This window comes from Geotrypetes seraphini, chromosome 9, assembly GCF_902459505.1.
Source record: "Geotrypetes seraphini chromosome 9, aGeoSer1.1, whole genome shotgun sequence".
In the NCBI taxonomy this organism is placed as follows: domain Eukaryota; kingdom Metazoa; phylum Chordata; class Amphibia; order Gymnophiona; family Dermophiidae; genus Geotrypetes; species Geotrypetes seraphini.
In genome coordinates, this window is record NC_047092.1 from 67,729,452 (window position 1) to 67,747,883 (window position 18,432).

An 18,432-nucleotide genomic window follows, 5' to 3' on the forward strand; every position below is an offset into this window, starting at 1 on the left:
GGAGGGGTTCATCAGCATATGAATATTAAAAGACCCTCATAAATGAAGAAAAGAAAGAAAGAGGAGGATTTATCAATGGGTTGATAAATGACAGTCATCAGAAGGGCTAGTGAAGTGAATAGTATGATGATGTGGGGCCTCAAAGGAATCAATGTCAGACAAGGGTCAATATTCTCCTATCCCCCCTCAAAAAAAATGTCTGAGTTATTTCACAATTTATCTGAACAAATCTGAACAAATTCCATTTCCCTGACTTAATCGGATGTATCTCATGAATAAGTGTTGCTTCTATATAATGTTCTACATTCAGGAGAGGAAAGGAGTAAAGGTTTGCATGTTGTATACTTCTGCTGTCAGGAAGTGAGGCTATGGTGCTCATAATCGATGAGAAGGCCTAAGTCGGCACTTGGGCGATCATCAGTCAAAAACGTCCAAGTGCCAATAATAAAACCGTGTTTTGAACATACAGTCAAACCTCGGTTTACGAGTAACCCGGTTTGCGAGTGTTTTGCAAGACGAGCAAAACACTCGAGCAAACTGTAACTCACAAACCGAGCATTGACTCGATTTGCGAGCCACCACCTGACCCGACCCAACCGCGGGAACCAACAGTATTGCTCCCCCCGAGGCCACCGGCGCTGCTCCCTCCCTTCACGATCGTCTCCTCCCCATCTACTGACCGGCCTGTCCTTACCTGTGTGCCACTAGAGTTAGAAAGGGCCTACCGCCAGTCTGCTGCTGAGCCTTGAGCATCAGCACGTGCTCAAGGCCTTCTGGATCTCATTCTCACCGAGATTCTCATGAGACTCGAGATCTCATGAGAATCTCGGAGAAGGTGAGATCCAGAAGGGGTAAGGACAGGAGGAAGAGGCGATAGCAGCACTGTTGGCCTCGGGTGGAGCATGGGAGTCGCGGTGCGTCCGGCAGGAGTGAGCCAGCACCTGAGAGTCCCGGCAGAGGGGGTAGTGGCATCCGGGGGGAGCAGCCTACGGGAGCAGCAGAGCCAACAGTGTCCAGTTGGGCTCTGTCGCGGCAGCGGCGGTTTGCTTACAGCCAGCACCACCTGCAGTGAGAGGCAGCGAACAGCAGCAGAGGAGGAGAACTGAAGGAGCCGCGTGGATAGGTCTGTGGCAGAGGCAGCGGTGGAGGCGTCGCTAATGATAATTAAGTTTTTGGGGATGTGGAACAAATTTTTCTAGTTTACACTAACTTATGGGAAAAGTTGCTTTGATATACGAGTGTTTTGGTTTACGAGCATGCTTCTGGAACGAATTATGCTCGTAAACCAAGGTACCACTGTATTTATAAACAATCTAGGCCTTCATAGTGCCGCTGAATGACCATAGCTAAACTGGGCATGTCAGGAGGAATGTGGAGGGCAGGACGTGGGCAGGCTTAGACTTAGTCATAGTGCATGTATAACCGAAAGTTATACAGCACAGCATAGTTGGAACTTGGATGTTGTGACTTAGACCATTTAAAGTCACAAAAACCCACCTAAAGTGACCAGATAAGCACTGCAAACACATAATACAGACCCCTACACACTACCCCAGTGATCACCGACCACTCACTCCCACCCCCATAAAAATATTAATCACAACTTGAAAATTGTGCCTCCAGAACATCATCACCTGGCAGCCTGGCATAGGAAAGCCTAGTCGTACTGCAAAGAGGCATCTTAAGCCACCTTGGGGGGTGGGTTAGGGACCCATGGAGAGGAGGACCCATGCCCATAAGCCCCTGTAATCACTGCATTGATACTGAAACGTGCACTCCCCTATACACCCCAAAACCCTTTTTTACTGGCATATAAGTGGCTCCTGCAGCCATAAGGGCTTTTGGTGTGGTAGATAAGTGGATCTAGGGGATTCTGGAGGTGGTTTGGGGGGCTCACCATGACCTCTAAGGGAGCTGTAGTGAGATGATGACATGGCATCCTTTTTGTGAAGGTCACAGCAGAGCCCTGTAAGGTACCCCACTATTTAGGTGCCATGTCTGGGTGTTCAGTCCATCACTTTGCAGACTCCTCCCATGTCCAACAGGGCTTGTTCTAGGTGTTTATGACTTAGACGAAAAGTTGGCCGAAAATGTGGTATAAAGATGGACGATTTAGCGACTTGGACGATCAGATTGGCAGGACATGTACTTAGATGATTTTCAAAAAAAAAAAAATTTGGATGTATTTTTCAAAAATGTGTCCTAAGCTGTTTTTTACTTTGGATGACTTGCGACTTAGACAAAAACGGACTTAGACATTCCTTTCGATTATGCCCCTCCATGTGTACAGCAGAAACCATTTTTCTCCATTTTTTCTATTGATGTATTTGTTAAATATCAATGTGATCCAAGATGTCCGCTGCATCTCTGCTGCAGTGAGGACGCCGTCGAGATCTACTTACAAAAATAATGCCAGAAAGACGTGGCAGGAATGCTGGAGGAGCCTCCTGGCGACCCATAGCCCCATCGGTTACTATCGACGATTTTCTTTGGCATCTATAGCGGGAGCAGGAAATGTTGGGAGCCAGCCCGTTAGGGACACCGCCGGAGAGTAGTGTGGTGGTGAAATCCTCAGGGCTTGATGTCACCCTTAGCCCTTACGTCAGGACGCCACCCCTTCAACCGACGCCGCAGGCAGTCAGCTCTCCATGGGACCAGAATGCACCTGAAGAGGCAGCTTTCTCGTCTCCAGAGGCTAGTGCTATGGAAGGCTCGCCGAATGGAACAACTCAGAGTGACTTGCTCTCTCTGCCAGGACCTGCGACTGGGACAACTGAGGTCAGGGGAGTACAAGACCTCACTGAGGTAAAACTAATTTCAGAACAGTCTGATACTACACAATTACAACTTTTTTCTCCTACCAAACCTCCTAAAGTCACACTTGAAGCACTATGGGACTTGGTAGTGAATTTGGGGAATTCCTTAAATCCTCAAATAAAAAGTTTGGATACAGATTTAAAAGAACAGAAAGGAGAAATAAAATTGATAAAACAGGACATATTTCAGCTAAAAACAGAGACACAAAATATAAGTAAAGAGCTAATATCACTAAAACAAAATCAAGACTTGTTGGTTAAAGATAATATAATTGGAAGCTCTGGAGAACAATGGTCGAGCTAACAATTTGAGATTTATAAATTTTCCTAAATTTTCCTAAGATCTTGTCAACTTCCCCTAGAGAAATGGTGAAACGTTACTTTATGGAAATAGTGGAAATTCCTGAAAGCTCTTTACCTCCTCTTACAAGAGTGTACTATCTTCCCACCAAATCCCCATTTTAAGAAGAAGAAAAAGTTGAGGAACCCCGGGATAGACCATTGGACATTTCCGCAATTCTGGAACAATCGGATAGAGAATTGGTTGTTTCAGCCACTCTCTTGTTGTCTTTGGCCTTGGTTCCAGACAAGGATTGGATATTAAAACTTTTCTTTAAAAATAGATCCAAGGACTTCCTGGGACATCATATTCAGATCTTTCCTGATGTCTCTAGAGAGACTCAAAAGAGAAGAAAAGAATTTCTACTTCTGAAACCTGGAGTGACTCAAATAGGGGGTATTTTCTTTTTGAGATATCCATGTAAATGTGTCGTTAGATACTTATCCTTGAAGTACATTTTCACAGAGCCATCTCATCTGATAAGTTTTCTCTTAATGAAACGTCTTGAGAAGGGAATAACTGCGCCTAAGGAAGATTAGCTCTCTGTACTGAAGTAGACATGGCTTTCCTGATAACTTTATTTGACTTATTTTGTTCTACTCTTTAAATCTTGGATTCAATTATTGAGGACTAGTGTGCGATCAAATTAGATTATCTTTACTTTATGTATTTTTATTTTTAAATTTAATTGTGTATTACTGTACATTTCACATTTCAATTTTGGACTCAGTTTATTATGTTTTGAGCGCTCTTTGCTCTACAAGATATATATGCTTGGTAATATTATAAAATTCTATAAATAAATATTAAAAAAATATATATATCAATGTGAACATTGCGAACTATAAACCAGGCAGATCTTTACTATCTAGAAATAAAAATATATTAACCTGAAGGAAGCAAAGTTACTATGCAGACACCAGAGCAATGACATTCTGCATAGCTGGTGTTAAGATGTGGAATGCTTTGGTGGGTCAGCTGCGACAATATATTGACTGGTTTCAATTCAAGAAACAGCTAAAAACCCAATTGTTTATCACCGCATTCTTATGACTTATCAGTTCTTTGGAAAAGAAAAGATAATTCTCCCCTGTTGATTTAGTTCTTAAGCGGTATAGAAAAATTTTAAATAAATAAATATGGCAAAATTTTGATTTGTAATGATTTTCTTTCAAAATACCAAGAAAACTATCATTGGACTTTCTCAAACTAACCTGGACAGAAGTAGGCACTCCTTTGGTTTCAAGATCACTTGTAGCAATGTACCAATTGTTTGGAACATACATGAACTGGGTTAGCTCAATAGAGAAAGTTCCCATGGAGCTCATATTCAAAAGAGAAAAATGTCCCAAAAAATGGCATTTTCAAAATACATTTTTTAGATGGTTTTCTATGCTGTTTGTCTGCAGTACATCTAAATCTTGAGGGGACAAGTTGGGTGTGTGTTTTGGGTGGGATTAGGATGGACTTATGATTTGGCCATTTTTCTGCAATAATGGAACATTGCAGAAAACATCCAAGGTAAAACTTGGATGTTTGAGGCTAGTCCTGGTTCAATAATTAATAAGTGCTAAAAAGGTGATTAGATGACCACTGGAGGCATGAAGGTATGGCCCTCTTTACTCCCTCAATGATCACTGACCCCCCCCCCCCACTCCCTCAAAGATGTGAATGAAACAGCCTGTATGACAGCTTTAGATGTTATGGCCAGTCCTATTAGAGCAGGAAGTAGGTCTCCAAAACTCACCCAAAATCTACTGTACTGACATGACATATAGGTGAGACCTGCAGGCATAAGAGCTATTAAGGTGGTATACAGTTGAGTATAGTGGGTTTTGGGTGATTTTTTTAGGGCTCACCATACAATTTAAGGGGGTTATGTTGAGATGTGTACCTGGGACCTTGTATGTTGTGGCAGGCAAATACCTGCCACATCTGGAAATCCAGATGTGATACTAAAAGTAAGCCTCTGTTAAAAGGGGGGGAAAAGGACTTCAGGACAGCCTGGGGAAAAGGAAGAAATGTTTAAAACACAGCCACAGGGAATCCAAGTGGAGAGGGCTCCAGAAACTAACTTCCCCCCCTATTATTCCTTTCCCATGTCCTGGGATAGGATTGAGCCTGTTTCTACAGCAGCACTGCTGGATAAATATAAAACCAATGGAGGGAGAAGGGATAGCAGACCCAGGAAATTTCAGGCACATAGTGTGAGAGAACCAGGGCTTCAGGTGAATAAATTTCCCTCAGCTGTGCAGAGCAGGGATGAGCAGTCCGTCAGAAACCTCCACCCCATGCAGCTTCCACAAGCAAGAGGCAAATGGACCCCACTATCAAGCAGGATTGTTTCCATAGTTCCTGGCAGGAAAGGACAGACTGAAAATACAGGTATTTAAGTTGGCAATTTAACTCTTCAGAAGAAGGGGATGAATATTTCCCTAATGAGGAGTCGGGGGCCAGCCCTAATGTAACCAGGGTTAAAAGTTTAATAGTTACCCGAGTGAAAAAACAGGGTTTAAAGAAGATTTTGAAGGGTTTTTGAAGCAGAGAGGATCTGGAATGTAAGAACTTTGATTTTTTCTTATTTTGAGAGGTTTAGTTTGTGTATTGTTTGTATTGGTGCAGATTTGAAGTTTTCTGTTGCTGATCTCTTGCACAGGTTTGCTATCCTCAAGCAGAGATCAGCATCAGCTGTATGAACATTCTAACTGTCAGATTTGACAGTTGGGAGGGTGACTTGGATCTTGTGTGGAGGTGTTTTGGTTTCTGTGCCTGGTGAGAAGGTAATTATGGTGGTTTTTATTTGAGCTTGTGAAGGATTGTGAAATTCTGGTTAAGGTCTGAAGTTTGGTATTGATGCTGGTAATGTTTGAGAGTCTGAAGAGATTTTTTTGTGATGTTCTGTGAGAATCTTTTGGGAAATATTTGAGAGATTCCCTGACTAAGAAATATATGGTGCTGATTTTGAATAAAGTTTCAATCTGCTATTCTGTGAGAATCTTCTGGGAAATGTTTGAGAGGATCTTTGAGTGGCTTCTGTGGTGCTGATTTTTGGAGGAGATTTTATGAGAGATTCTGTGACAGATTCCTGTGAAATGTTGTAAAAGAATATTGCTGAAAGGAAATTTTGTAAACTGCTTTGGAAACCTATTTCTGAGTAGATCTGTTATAAAGTTTATTGAGAATTTGTTTTTTTTTTTGTGATTTAAGAAAAAGGAAATTCTGGGAGGGAAAAAGCTTAAGGTATATCAATTATCTGTTTTGTTTTTTAGCTTAGGAAGTATTTTAGGAAACTTTGGGGTTATTAGATTAGGATAGGATTTTCCCTTATTGGTTTGTTTAAGTCAGAGTAGTAGGTTGGTTCCAGCAAAAGAATCTACTAGCAAGAGATTCTGCTATCAACAGCGCGCCTACGTGGTATCCCTAAATAGAAAGAACATAAAGCCTCAAATACTCAAATCTGGGGAAAAAGAAGAACTTTACAGAGGGGAAGTAGAATTTCTTTGTTTAGATTTGATTTATAGCATTTGTTTATTAAATTTTATTTCTATATTCAATTTTGAATCTTTAGTGCTTATTTATATTTATTTTATTATATGTTTAATAACTATTTTTATTCCAAGGTTATACCATATTATTATATATTATTATTTTGTTTATGTAATTCACCCCTTCTCCTGGGGAAAGGTATCAATTTAACCCTCGGTGTGCATGACTACAAAATTAATCTTATTTCAAGAGGGATACCTTTTACCTCAGTCTGAGAAGGAGGGGGTAACACTAAGAAACCCCTCAACTTACAGATAGGGTTTTGGGGGACCAGGAAGTGAGGAAGCAGATTGCATGGAGACAAACTAATATGATTTTGTCCCCGGTGACACAGAGTGTGGGATGGACTGCACTCCTGAGCAGGAATGCTTGATGCAGGAGGAAGGCATGGAGGAATGATATACAAAAAGTACAATTTGCTGGTATTTGGGTTTGTTTTGATCCTGAGTTAAGTTTAAAATAGAAAGTGTGTGTATGACAACAGGGCTGGGAGGGCAGAAGTTATGCTGGATGGGATGGGGGTGGGTGGAGGGCAAGAGTGTGATTGGGAGTCACCTTCCTCAGTGAAACAAAGATTTGTCTAAGTGGGCAGAGAAACTTTAGCCTTGAACGCTGCCTTTTCAGTTTCAGAAAGTAATGACACAGGAAACAAACGGGTGGGTCAGGGTCAACTGATTATGGGTGTTATGTTTCCACACAGACTGCTTATACCTCTGACTTAGGGCTAGATTCACTAAGCCCACCGATCAAGTCCCGTTCACTTTGCGACCACTTAGTGACCCGATTTCCCTCTGACCCACTTCACTAACATCGTGGCCAATCATCCTCCAATTCAATCTGACCGGCGAATGAAAAATGAGGGGAAACAGCATGTAAAGTAGGCAGGCAGCGATTCCATAACAAAAAACTTGAACACTGACTGGGCTGGCCGATCAACAAACAAGCGACTGCTGGGGACCAGTTGCTCACATCATTTCCAACTGCATCTCCTGCTCTCTGCCCCGACTTTCCTGCTCTCTGCCCCGATCGCTGCCGTGCTTCAGCCCCGACTCTCCAGCTCTCTCTGCCCCGACTTTCCAGCTCTCTCTGCCCCGATCGCCGCCCTGCTTCTGTCCCGACTCTCCTGGCTTTCCCTCGCAGTGCGAACCCGTGGTTTTAACCCGCAGGTTTAAAGTGGGTTTAAACCATGGGCTCGCTATAAAAAGTAAAAAATAAAAATAAAAAAGGTTGTTGCTTTGTAAGCATGCGCAGACCATTTACAGTTGGTCTGCGCATACGCTGGGATCACTATTCAGCGATCTGTGCAGTCAGTTGGGGGGCGTGATTCCAAGCATCCTCATTTGCATGAGATACTTCGTGAATTAGCCCCCTGCCCACGGATCGGATCGGATCCCTGGGCTTAATGAATCTAACCCTTAGAGCACTGCTGGGGTGTCTGTGCGGGTCTGCTAAGAATGCTGGTTCCTCCTATATCCCAATGGTCATTTTTGAAACAAAAAGTTGGATGTTTTTCTGGTTAGAAAATGGCGTAATCCAGTTTAGACATCATATTAAAAATGCCCCTCCATATCACTTCTGCTCTAAAACTCATTACTTTGAGTGAAGAAATTCATTAAAGCTGCATCTTATCAATATGAAAACAGAAGTATAAATTATACTGATGCATCTACAGTATATAAGAAAAATATTTGTTTTATCACTATGCTTCTTCTAAACATGCTGTTTTTTCCAGGGGTGGAGCCAGACATCCAATTTTGTGTGGGCCTCGACCCCAGTTAGGTGGGCAGAAGATCCCATCTCTCCCTCTCCCACCAAGGTGAGGCAAGGTGGTCTGATCAGGTCCCTCCCCCCCCCCCCCCCCCCCCCCGCTGTCTATCTTTGAAGGAGCTGATCTTCACCAGCAGCAAGCAGCTTGAATAATATATGCTGCTTGCACAGGCCCTACATCTTTTCTTCTGATGCAACTCCCTGTTCTACAGAGGTGAAGTGCATTAGAAGAAAAGCTGTGGGGTCAGCACAAGCAGCATGTATCAATCAGGTTGCTTGATTCCTGTGATTGGCCCTTTAAAGGTAAACAGGAGGAGAAGTTTGGAGACTTTTTAGTTGATGAGGCTTAGGGATCCCCACTAACTACCTTATAGATGTGCTGTCATTGGATGGGCTTGGGCCCACCAGTGGCTATGCTACTGGTTCTTTCCTCATGATATTTATATTTTATTGGTACACCAGAAAGGGAAGGGAATACAGTGGCATTTTAATGACCTGTAATCTAATTTTTTTTTTAGTACTGAAGGCCCCCTTTGGAAAACCTGAGCAATACTTAGCATGGTAATCTGAATTTTTGTATACGTCTTAGAGTCCCTGCTTCAAAAACACAGAATAAAGGCAACCAAAGGGAAATCAGCTGAGTTCCTCCTACTTCCTCCAGCTTTAGCTCCATATAGCTATGTGTACATCAAACATTTATGTGACAGCTCAATAAAATAACCTGATCATGGGACAACATTTAAGCTCTGCTGAAGGCAGAGTTGTTTACAAATTCTACCATGCCAGCTTCTGCTGCTCTGAAATATTGAACTCTCAAGGCTACCTAGGAACCTGAGGTCTCTGACTGGAAATTGTCAGTGAGACTACAAGATTTGATCCCTTACAGGTCCTTTTACGAAGACCAAGGTTAACTCTAGGGTTACCTCACACTCAAAGTGAGAAAAACAAACTGGTTTGTTAACTGGGCCTACCGTTTTACTATGTACTCATACCATTATCCCTTTATTTTGGTTTTATTGCTGTAAACTGGCAAAACGATAGGGTTGGATAATATTGAACAAAGCGGTGACTTTGGTGGAGGGCACGCAGGAATGTATTCTTCTCTCTGTTAAATTTGAATTTAGCGACCTTTTCCGCTGTTAGCTTGATTCGCCCAGTCATAGATAACCAGAGGAATGCTTACTAAGGAAAACAGTACTCCCAGGGCCAAAAAGGCAGAAGCCTGCAACAAGAAAATATACACAAATCATTTCCAGTGAAGTAGGCATATTCCCAATAAGATTCAGTAAATTGTGCCATATTCTAAAGTTTTAGGTTACAGGGAGAATAGGAATGTACTCTTATCTGTGTTCTTCAATTTAAGGCCTGGGAGCTGTGGCCTCTGTTGTCTTTATGCTTTTTCTTTTTCTATCTCCACCAGTGGCACTGTGAGGGTAGGAGGCGCCTGGGGTGGTGGCGCCCTCCCCCCCATGCCTGCCTCTCCGCCCTTCCTGCTCCTTATGCCACACTTGCGCCCTCCCTCCCCCATACCTCTTTAAATCTTCCCCAGCAAAAGCAGCTTCTTTGGTCTGCTGCTCGTGCCACCATTGGCTTTCCCTCTGATGTCACTTCCTGGCCCCATGACCCAGAAGTGATTTCAAAGGGGAACAAGTCCAGTGCGAGTAGTGGGCAGGAGAAGTTGCTCGCACTGATGTAGATATAAAGAGCTTCAGGGAGGGGGGCAGAGAGATGCCAGTGCTCCCACCATGATGGCGCCTGGGAAGGTTCGCCCCTTACTACGCCACTGATCTCTGCTTCTCTACCCAAGCTCTGGACAGAAAGAGGGAAGCGCCACATTTTTTTAAAGACAAGATATTTCTCAATAGATGGAGAATACATTTGGAAATGCCCACCTCTTTGAATATACTCCAAATTAGAAGATTGAGGGAAAGGGACAGATTGGAATGAATGTCTGACACTAGTCAGAAGTGCCACAGCTCCAAATGGGAAGATATTTGGTGGCTCCCCTTAGAACACAAAGAGGCCCAACTTAAGAATTAGTGAAGACACTGGTATAGAGAGTTATGCCGAACATATATGTAAGTTCAGTGTCCACTCTGTGTAGTTTAGGCTTAAATGGCTCTTTCCCTTTTAGCAGATGAACATTGCCACTAAGGACTAGATTCTCAAAAATTCACATTATCCCAGGACAAGCAGGCAGGTATTCTCACATTTGTATGACGTCATCGACGGAGCCCGGATGCGGATGCCTCACAAGCAGACTTGCTTGAAGAAACTCGAAGTTTCGAGTCGCCCACACCGCGCATGCATGAGTGCCTTCCCGCCCAGCACAGGGCGCGTCTCCTCAGTTCTCAGTTTTCCGCGGAGCTGAGAAGTCCGTCTTTGACTCTCTGCGTGAACTTTGTTACTTAATGCCTTCTCTGAACCGCGGTTTGTACTTCTTTTTCTCACGAATCGCTTCTTCCTTTATTTTATTATTCTCCTAAATTGCTAACACTCCTACCATCCCATTCTGGTTAGCTTGGAGGTCACCCATATGTGAGAATACCTGCCTGCTTGTCCTGGGATAAAGCACAGTTACTTACCGTAGCAGGTGTTATCTGGGGACAGCAGGCAGCTATTCTCACAACCCACCCACCCTCCCCTGATTGGCTTCTCTGCTAGCTATCTGAACTGAGGAAACGTGCCCTGTGCTGGGCGGGAAGGCACTCGCGCATGCGCAGTGCGGGCGACTCGAAACTTCGAGTTTCTTCAAGCAAGTCTGCTTGTGAAGCATCCGCATCCAGGCTCCGTCGATGACGTCACCCATATGTGAGAATAGCTGCCTGCTGTCCCTGGATAACACCTGTTACGGTAAGTAACTGTGCTTTAAAAACCAATGGGCCGCTGTCGCAGCCGTAATTGTAGTGATTTATAAAAGCGAGTTATTCTCAAAAAAACGCTCATGCAAATGAGGTTTGCAGAGAGTAGCGAAGGTTCACTAAATTTGCATGTGTCCATCGCTGGTGATAGTGATGGGCACATGAGCAGAATAAATGTAAAAAAGACAAAAAAAAAAAACAAAAAAAACAAATGGGTGGGAGATGGCTTGACTTCAGCGGCTCCAACACCCTCGGTAGCGGGAGAGATGCCCCCTTCCCCTTCCCTTTCTTATGATGGCTGGCCAGAGGGATGCCTACTCCCTCCAGCCAGCAGGCTCGCCTCTTCAAAATGGTGGTCCTTCCCTTTCCTGGCTCATCCTGCACCGGGGAAGGGCCCGAGACTCTGAATGGTCCAGTTGTTTAAGGCCTCTCCTATGGGAGGGGCCTTAGGCTCTGATTGACCCAGATGCCTAAGGTCCTTTTCATAGGAAGGGCCTTAAACAACCTGGGCCAATCAGAGCCTCAGGCCCCTCCCCGGTGCATCCCATAGGGGAAGGCCCGCCATTTTGAAGAGGTAGGACTGCTGGCTGGAGGGAGTAGGCATCCCTCCAGCCAGTCATCATAAAATAAGTAGGAGGGACAGTGGGTCGTCGTGCGTGGCAGCAATAGAGAGTGGGCATTTCTCCCACTTTGGGGGGTGGGGTATGTGTGTTGGGGGATGCGTTGCTTGGTGGCAGGAGGGAGTGGGCATCTCTCCCGCAGGGGGGGGGGGGGGTCGGGTTGCTTGACAGCGGTGGCGAGAGTGGGCATCTCTCCTGCTGCCAGTGGGGGTGAGTGTCAGAGGTGTTGCTTGGCGGTGGGAGTGGGCATCTTTCCCGCTGGAGGGGGTAGCAGTTTTGGGTGATTGTGCATTGCCGCAGGAGAGAGTGGATATTTCTCCTGCTGATCTTCAAAATTTTTTCTAAATTATTTTAATTTGCATGGGGGGGAGTGTCTGAGCTGCCAAACCTTACTTTCCTGTCAGAGCCTGAGCCAATCAGCGCTCAGGTACTGATTAGAAGGCAATGACAGCTCAGACCTGTTGGCAAATTTTGGCTGCAAATGTGGCACAGTGAGGTTAGAGAATCACTCGGCAATTATAGAGAATTACTTGGAGTAATCATTTTAATATTAATGACCTTGTTGTATTACATTTGCATGGCAATATCAGAGGCTGCTAGAAAATTTGGAAAAGACCTCGTTAAGCTGTTTTGATAATCCGCCGCTAAAATACATGCATGCTCAACCAGCTGGAACCGGTATAGCGAACATGTTAAAGGCAGATTTTAGTTTTGAGAATCTGCCCCTAAATGGATATATTTAGGGTTTCCTCTGCCTTGCCCCTTACCCATACCACAATTATATGGAACGCATCTGTTAAGGGAGCAATTCTATGACTTAGGTGTGCATAAATATTTTGAATACTAGCATACATGGGCATATATATATATATTTTTTTAAATTTCCTTGTTCAATAAATTTTTATTAGAATTTTCAAATAATAACAAATGATGAATAACAACAATGGGCATATATAAGAGGGGCCGCTGAAAAGTTCTCAGCCCAACCAACAAAGTTGGGGCAGTCTCTACCGAAGGCTATACACATAGAGGGGCATAATTTAAAAAAAAAGGTCTAAGTCCCCTTTTGGCCTAAGGCCCTAAACGCTGAAAGTAGAAGCAGGGAAAATGTCTATTCTCAAAAAAAACATCCAAAATGAGGGGTTTTTTTAAGAGAATGGCCTACCTCTACTTTCAGCAGTTTAAATGCCCAGACAGCCACTATGTCTAAACTTACAACACGTTATCAACCAAAAAATAGCCTAAGTCCCAAACACCCAAAACAAGACCTTTTAGGTGAAGGAGGGGCCAGTCCTTTGCCTAAAAGCTGGATTCTGTAATCGGCATCTGTCAAAAACAACACCGGTTACAGAATCCCCTCCCCCCCCCCCGCAACAATCGCGGTAGGAGAGATGGCTCATCTCCCCTGCTGAATCGCCCCCCACCCCAAACTGCTGTGACCCGCGGCAGGAGAGATGCCGAATCTCTCCTGCTGCGGTTCGGGGCAGTTCAGGGGGAGAGGTGATAGCAATCGCAACAGGAGAGATGCCTAATCTCTCCTGCAGCGATCGTGATCCACCCTGAACCAATACCAGCAGGAGGGAGCCCAACCCCTTCTGCCGAGGCCTGAGCCCCGTGATCCCCCTCTTAAAATACGGGCAGGAGGGATCCCAGGCCCTCCTGCCCATGGCGACCTCCCCCACTCCCTCTAAAATATGGGCAGAAGGGATCCCAGGCCCTCCTGCCCATGGTGACCTCCCCCACTCCCTCTAAAATATGGGCAGGAGGGATCCTAGGCCCTCCTGCCCATGGCAATCCCCCCTTCTAAAATATGAGCAGAAGGGATCCCAGGCCCTCCTACCCACTATGCACCCCCACGACCAGCCCCCCAAACCCCTGATTGCCCCCTGAACCCCGTGACCCCCCGAACCCCTGACACCCCCTTACTTACAGTCAGTTGGCCGGCCGGCCGGGTCCCAAGCCCTTCTGCCCTGCAGGCCCGCCATCCTCCGAATGGCAGGCTTTAGGGCCTGATTGGGCCAGGCATCTAAGGTCCCACCCACAGGAGGGGCCTCAGGCGCCTGGGCCAACTGAAATTGGCCCAGTTGCCTTAGGCCCCTCCTGTGTGCAGGGCCTTAGGCACATGGGGGTCAACCCAGCCCATGTGCCTAAGGTTCCGCCCACAGGAGGGGCCTAAGGCAACTGGGCCTATCGGAATTGGAGGATGGCAGGCTTGCCAGGCGGACGGGCTTGGGACCCGTCCATCCAGCCAACTGACTGTAAGTAAGGGGGGGGGTCGGGGGTGAGGGGGTGTTGGGGGTTCAGGGGGGCGATCGGGGGTTTGGAAATCAGGGGCGTGTTGTGGTCAGGAGGGCCTGGGATACTTTCTGCGCATACTTTAGAGGGGGTGGGGGGTCACTATGGGCAAGAGGTCCTGTGATCCCTCCTGCCCATATTTTAGAGGCGGTGGGGGGGATCGTGGGGCATGCATCTCAGGAGAAGGGGTTGGGCTCCCTTCTGCCGGTATTGGTTTGGGGGTGCGGGGTGGATTGCAATCTCTCCTGCTGCGATCACTATCACCCCTTGCCCCGAACTGCCACAAACCGCGGCAGGAGAGATTGGGCATTTCTCCTGCCGCGGGTCACGGCAGTTCAAGTTGGGGGGTGATAGTGGCAGGGGAGATGAGCCATTTCTCATGCCGCAATCGCTGTGGTGGGGGATGAGCAGAATGCTGGGGCCGCTGATCTGACTGCGGCAGCCGCGATCAGCTCAGTTGCCTCTCTTTGGAACTTATACCTGTTTTGACTTGGTCTAAGTCAAAACGTATAAGTTCTGACTGGGCAACCTGCTCAAGTTTTTGGTTATACTTACTGTACGACTAAGTCTAGGTCGGCCCACCTCCCGTCCTTTCCCTTCCTCTACAAACGCCTCTTTTCGCTCTAGGCATTTAGAGGCAGGAGAAAGGCCTAAGCTGGTTATAGATACATCTAAAACCAGTTTTGATTATGGATACCTAGACGATCTGGCTTTTTGATTGTCCAAGTACCGATTAAGGCCACTTTTTGGATGGGCTTGTTTTTTTTATTATGAGCCCCATAGTTCAGTGATTTTCTACTTCTTTTGTTCCTAATTTTTCCAATTGAACGAAAAAAAAAAAGAGGAAAATCACTGGACTAAGTATATAGCCCTCAATGGGCTTTGTTGGATGGGCTGAGAACTTTTCAGTGGCCTCTTGTATGCACTTACAAGTGCATATGCCAGCATGCTACCTTAAGCACTAGTCTGTAAATACCTTCTTAACTTACAATAGTGCATATTTACAATGGGTGTACACAGAGGTGGCACATGGGTTGGACATAGGCGGGGTTCCCATTTATGCATGTGTATCTGCTACACTTATGTGCTCACACTTAACACCAGCTCTTTGACTGGTGTAAGTGCTTATCTAACATAATAAAATGCTAAGCGCGCATGCACACTCCTACCTGCGTGTTCCGTGATCCATTATCCTTAGGTCCGTGGCCGGCAGGTGTACGCATGCACGCTTACAACGGCCCCACACTCGAGGACACCAAGATAATGTTGTGGTCTGGCCGGATCCCTTAAGTTTATTTTTAAGTTCAAAGCTGCCGCTGCGGCTCCTCTCACGAGCCGTACCTGCGTTAGAGAAGGCTTCCATGCAGGTGGGGATCGTGAGCGGAGCCGCCGCAGCATCTTTAAACTTAAAAATAACTCCAGAGTTAAATGCTAGCGCGCCTATTATATTGTATGGATGCATTAGCATTTAGCGTCCGTTAAATTGGCTAGCGTGCCTTAGCAAAAGACCCCCCTTAATCTGTTAATATAAAAGCATCATAAGATGAGGCATTGCATTCCTCGCAACTATACACTGGGTATTAGCATTTGCAATTTAAAGGGTGCGGGGAGGATACATACCCAAATCCTCTGCTTTGATTTAGTTTCATCTTCTTTCATGATTTTTAAAAACAAAGATGCAGGGAGAATAAAAATCAGCATGTTGGCAGAAGTCACACCTGCAAAAGGCAAATTGTTGCATTAAAAACTATCACACAGTTCTTTATCGCTTTGTTTACATGAGCTCTTCTACTATGTTTGCTAAAAGAAAATAAATCAGTATGCCATACCTACAACACCAAAAATATCTTCCATGGAGGGTATGTAAATCACCAAAAGGTTGATAATAGCCAGTAGAACTACAGTGACTGTGACATGTTGCCAGGTATTGTACTTTGTTTTTCTAGCCAGCTCAAAAATAGAGGAACGCACCTGTGAGAGAAGATAAACAAACAAACATTGTATTTATTTCAAACTTAACATGGATCCCTCTACTCTCACAAATTGTCTGATTTCAAACCCACACTTTTCTCTCCAAATTATGTGAGAGTCCTCTGTTCCCAGCTTTGTGACTTTATTGCTAAGACTAATGGTCTCCACCCTAGCCAAGGGATTTTTTGGCTGGGACATAGCTCTGAGACCACTGCTGTGGCTGTACTCGGTAAAATCCAGTTTTCTGGATACAGGGAAGGCTGCTCTTGTTTCACTTAGTTATTCATCTTTGATTTGCTTGACTACTCACTGCTTCTCTCTCACCCTGAAGACCCTGGCCAGCCAACTTTTCTTCATTTCTTCAAGGTTGTTCATTTCATGTTCTTTGTTCCTCCAGCACTTCTTTCCCCATCTATTGTGGCTGTTCCTCCAGGGTTCAATCCTTGCTCTTCTATTTGTCAATCACTTTCTATGCCCTCTTGCTGTTATTTAAGATTCTAATATAAATGGTTATTATAATGCTGATGACATTCTCTTTCTTGCTTATCTTGACCCCATGACTCCTCCTGATCTCAGATGTCTTAACTCTTGCCTTGATGTGCCTCAAGGCCAACCAAGCATAATCTCACATTTAACTCATCCAGGACAGTGGCAGTGTAGATTGATAGGCTCTCTAAGCCAGATGGCTCTCCTTCTCTAATGGTTTTCCCCCTTATCCTAAGAACATAAGAATAGCCCAGTAGCCCATTCTCATGATGGCCAATCCAGATCCCTAGTACCTGGCCAAAACCCAAGGAGTAGCAACATTCCATGCTACCGATCCAGGGCAAGCAGTGGCTTCCCCATGTCTTTCTCAATAACAGACTATGGACTTTTCCTCCAGGAAATTATCCAAACCTTTCTTACAACGAGCTATGCTATCCGCTCTTACCACAACCTCCTTTAACTATTTGGGCAGCATTCTTCATGATCAGCTAAGTTTTGACACAAAGGTCCTCTGCTTCAGTTTGTGCTTCCTTTTCAGCACTGAGGCAAATTTGCACCATCAAACTCTGAGTCGCATGCATGGCAAACTGATTCATAACTGTATCACATCGGTGCTCTGACTTGTAAAATCCAGCAACTAATCTTAGATACTTACAAAATATTTAAAACACTGCCATCAAATTGTTCTGTTATACTGTTACTGACTTCCTGTTTCTTTCAGGATAAGATTCTTCTCTTAATGAAAAGGTTTTTTACATTGATATTCAATTCTACCTCTCCTTTTTGATTCCCTTCATGTCTTCTTTGCTCACAAGGTAGAAAAATTTTAATAGCTCCGTCAGTGGCACATTCATGTCTTGATTCCACTAGACCAGGGGTAGGCAATTCCAGTCCTCGAGAGCCGCAGTCAGGTCAGGTTTTCAGGATATCCACAATGAATATGCATGAGATAGACTTGCATCTCAAGGAAGCAGTGCTTGCAATTCCATCTCATACATATTCATTGTGGATATCCTGAAAACCTGACCTGGTTGTGGCTCTCGAGGATCAGAATTGCCTACCCCTGCACTATGCACTAGACCAGTGATTCCCAACCCTGTCCTGGAGGAACACCAGGCCAATCGGGTTTTCAGGCTAGCCCTAATGAATATGCATGAGAGAGATTTGCATATGATGGAAGTGATAGGCATGCAAATTTGCTTCATGCATATTCATTAGGGCTAGCCTGAAAACCCAATTGGCCTGGTGTTCCTCCAGGACAGGGTTGGGAACCACTGCACTAGACAATCTGCCTTTTATTACCTGGCTCCTTTCTCTGGAACTCCTTGTCTTCTTCCTGCTGAACTGAGTCTACCTGTAAAGTTGTATTGTAAAGACTCATTCCATCAAACTGGCATTTACCACTTAGCCCCAATCTTCTTTTGTATCTATGCTGGGTGAATTTGGATACCAGGATAGTATATGCTGCATCTGAATGAACAAAATCTACTGTTTTTTAAATTATTATTACTCTTGTTCTTCCTTATCCTACATCTGAGTTCCTGTTTTGATTGTTATTTTATAAACTGATTTGCTGGTGATTTCAAAAGATGGTATAGAAAATCTCATTAAACCAAATGTAGGCCGAGAAGATGTTTCATGGTCTCCTTGAACTGCTGCCCAAACTGTGGAACCTTCCTCCCCTAGGTATGCCCATGGTCCTGGAGATTGCAGACGTGCATGTCGTCTAT

At 44.8% G+C, this 18,432-nt stretch overlaps 1 protein-coding gene across 1 annotated transcript in view; it reads right to left on the minus strand.

The window, feature by feature from the left end:
* Window positions 1–8,758: 8,758 nt before the first annotated feature.
* The window catches only part of SLC38A1 (solute carrier family 38 member 1), a 193,130-nt gene continuing 183,456 nt past the window's right edge, over window positions 8,759–18,432 (minus strand). Inside the window, exons 14-16 of the mRNA XM_033957586.1 lie at window positions 16,075–16,216; window positions 15,866–15,963; window positions 8,759–9,691 (exon numbers count right to left, since the gene is read on the minus strand). Of these exons, the coding sequence (XP_033813477.1) occupies window positions 9,590–9,691; window positions 15,866–15,963; window positions 16,075–16,216 (342 nt within the window). The 3' untranslated portion in view covers window positions 8,759–9,589. The remainder of the gene's footprint in view (window positions 9,692–15,865; window positions 15,964–16,074; window positions 16,217–18,432) is intronic.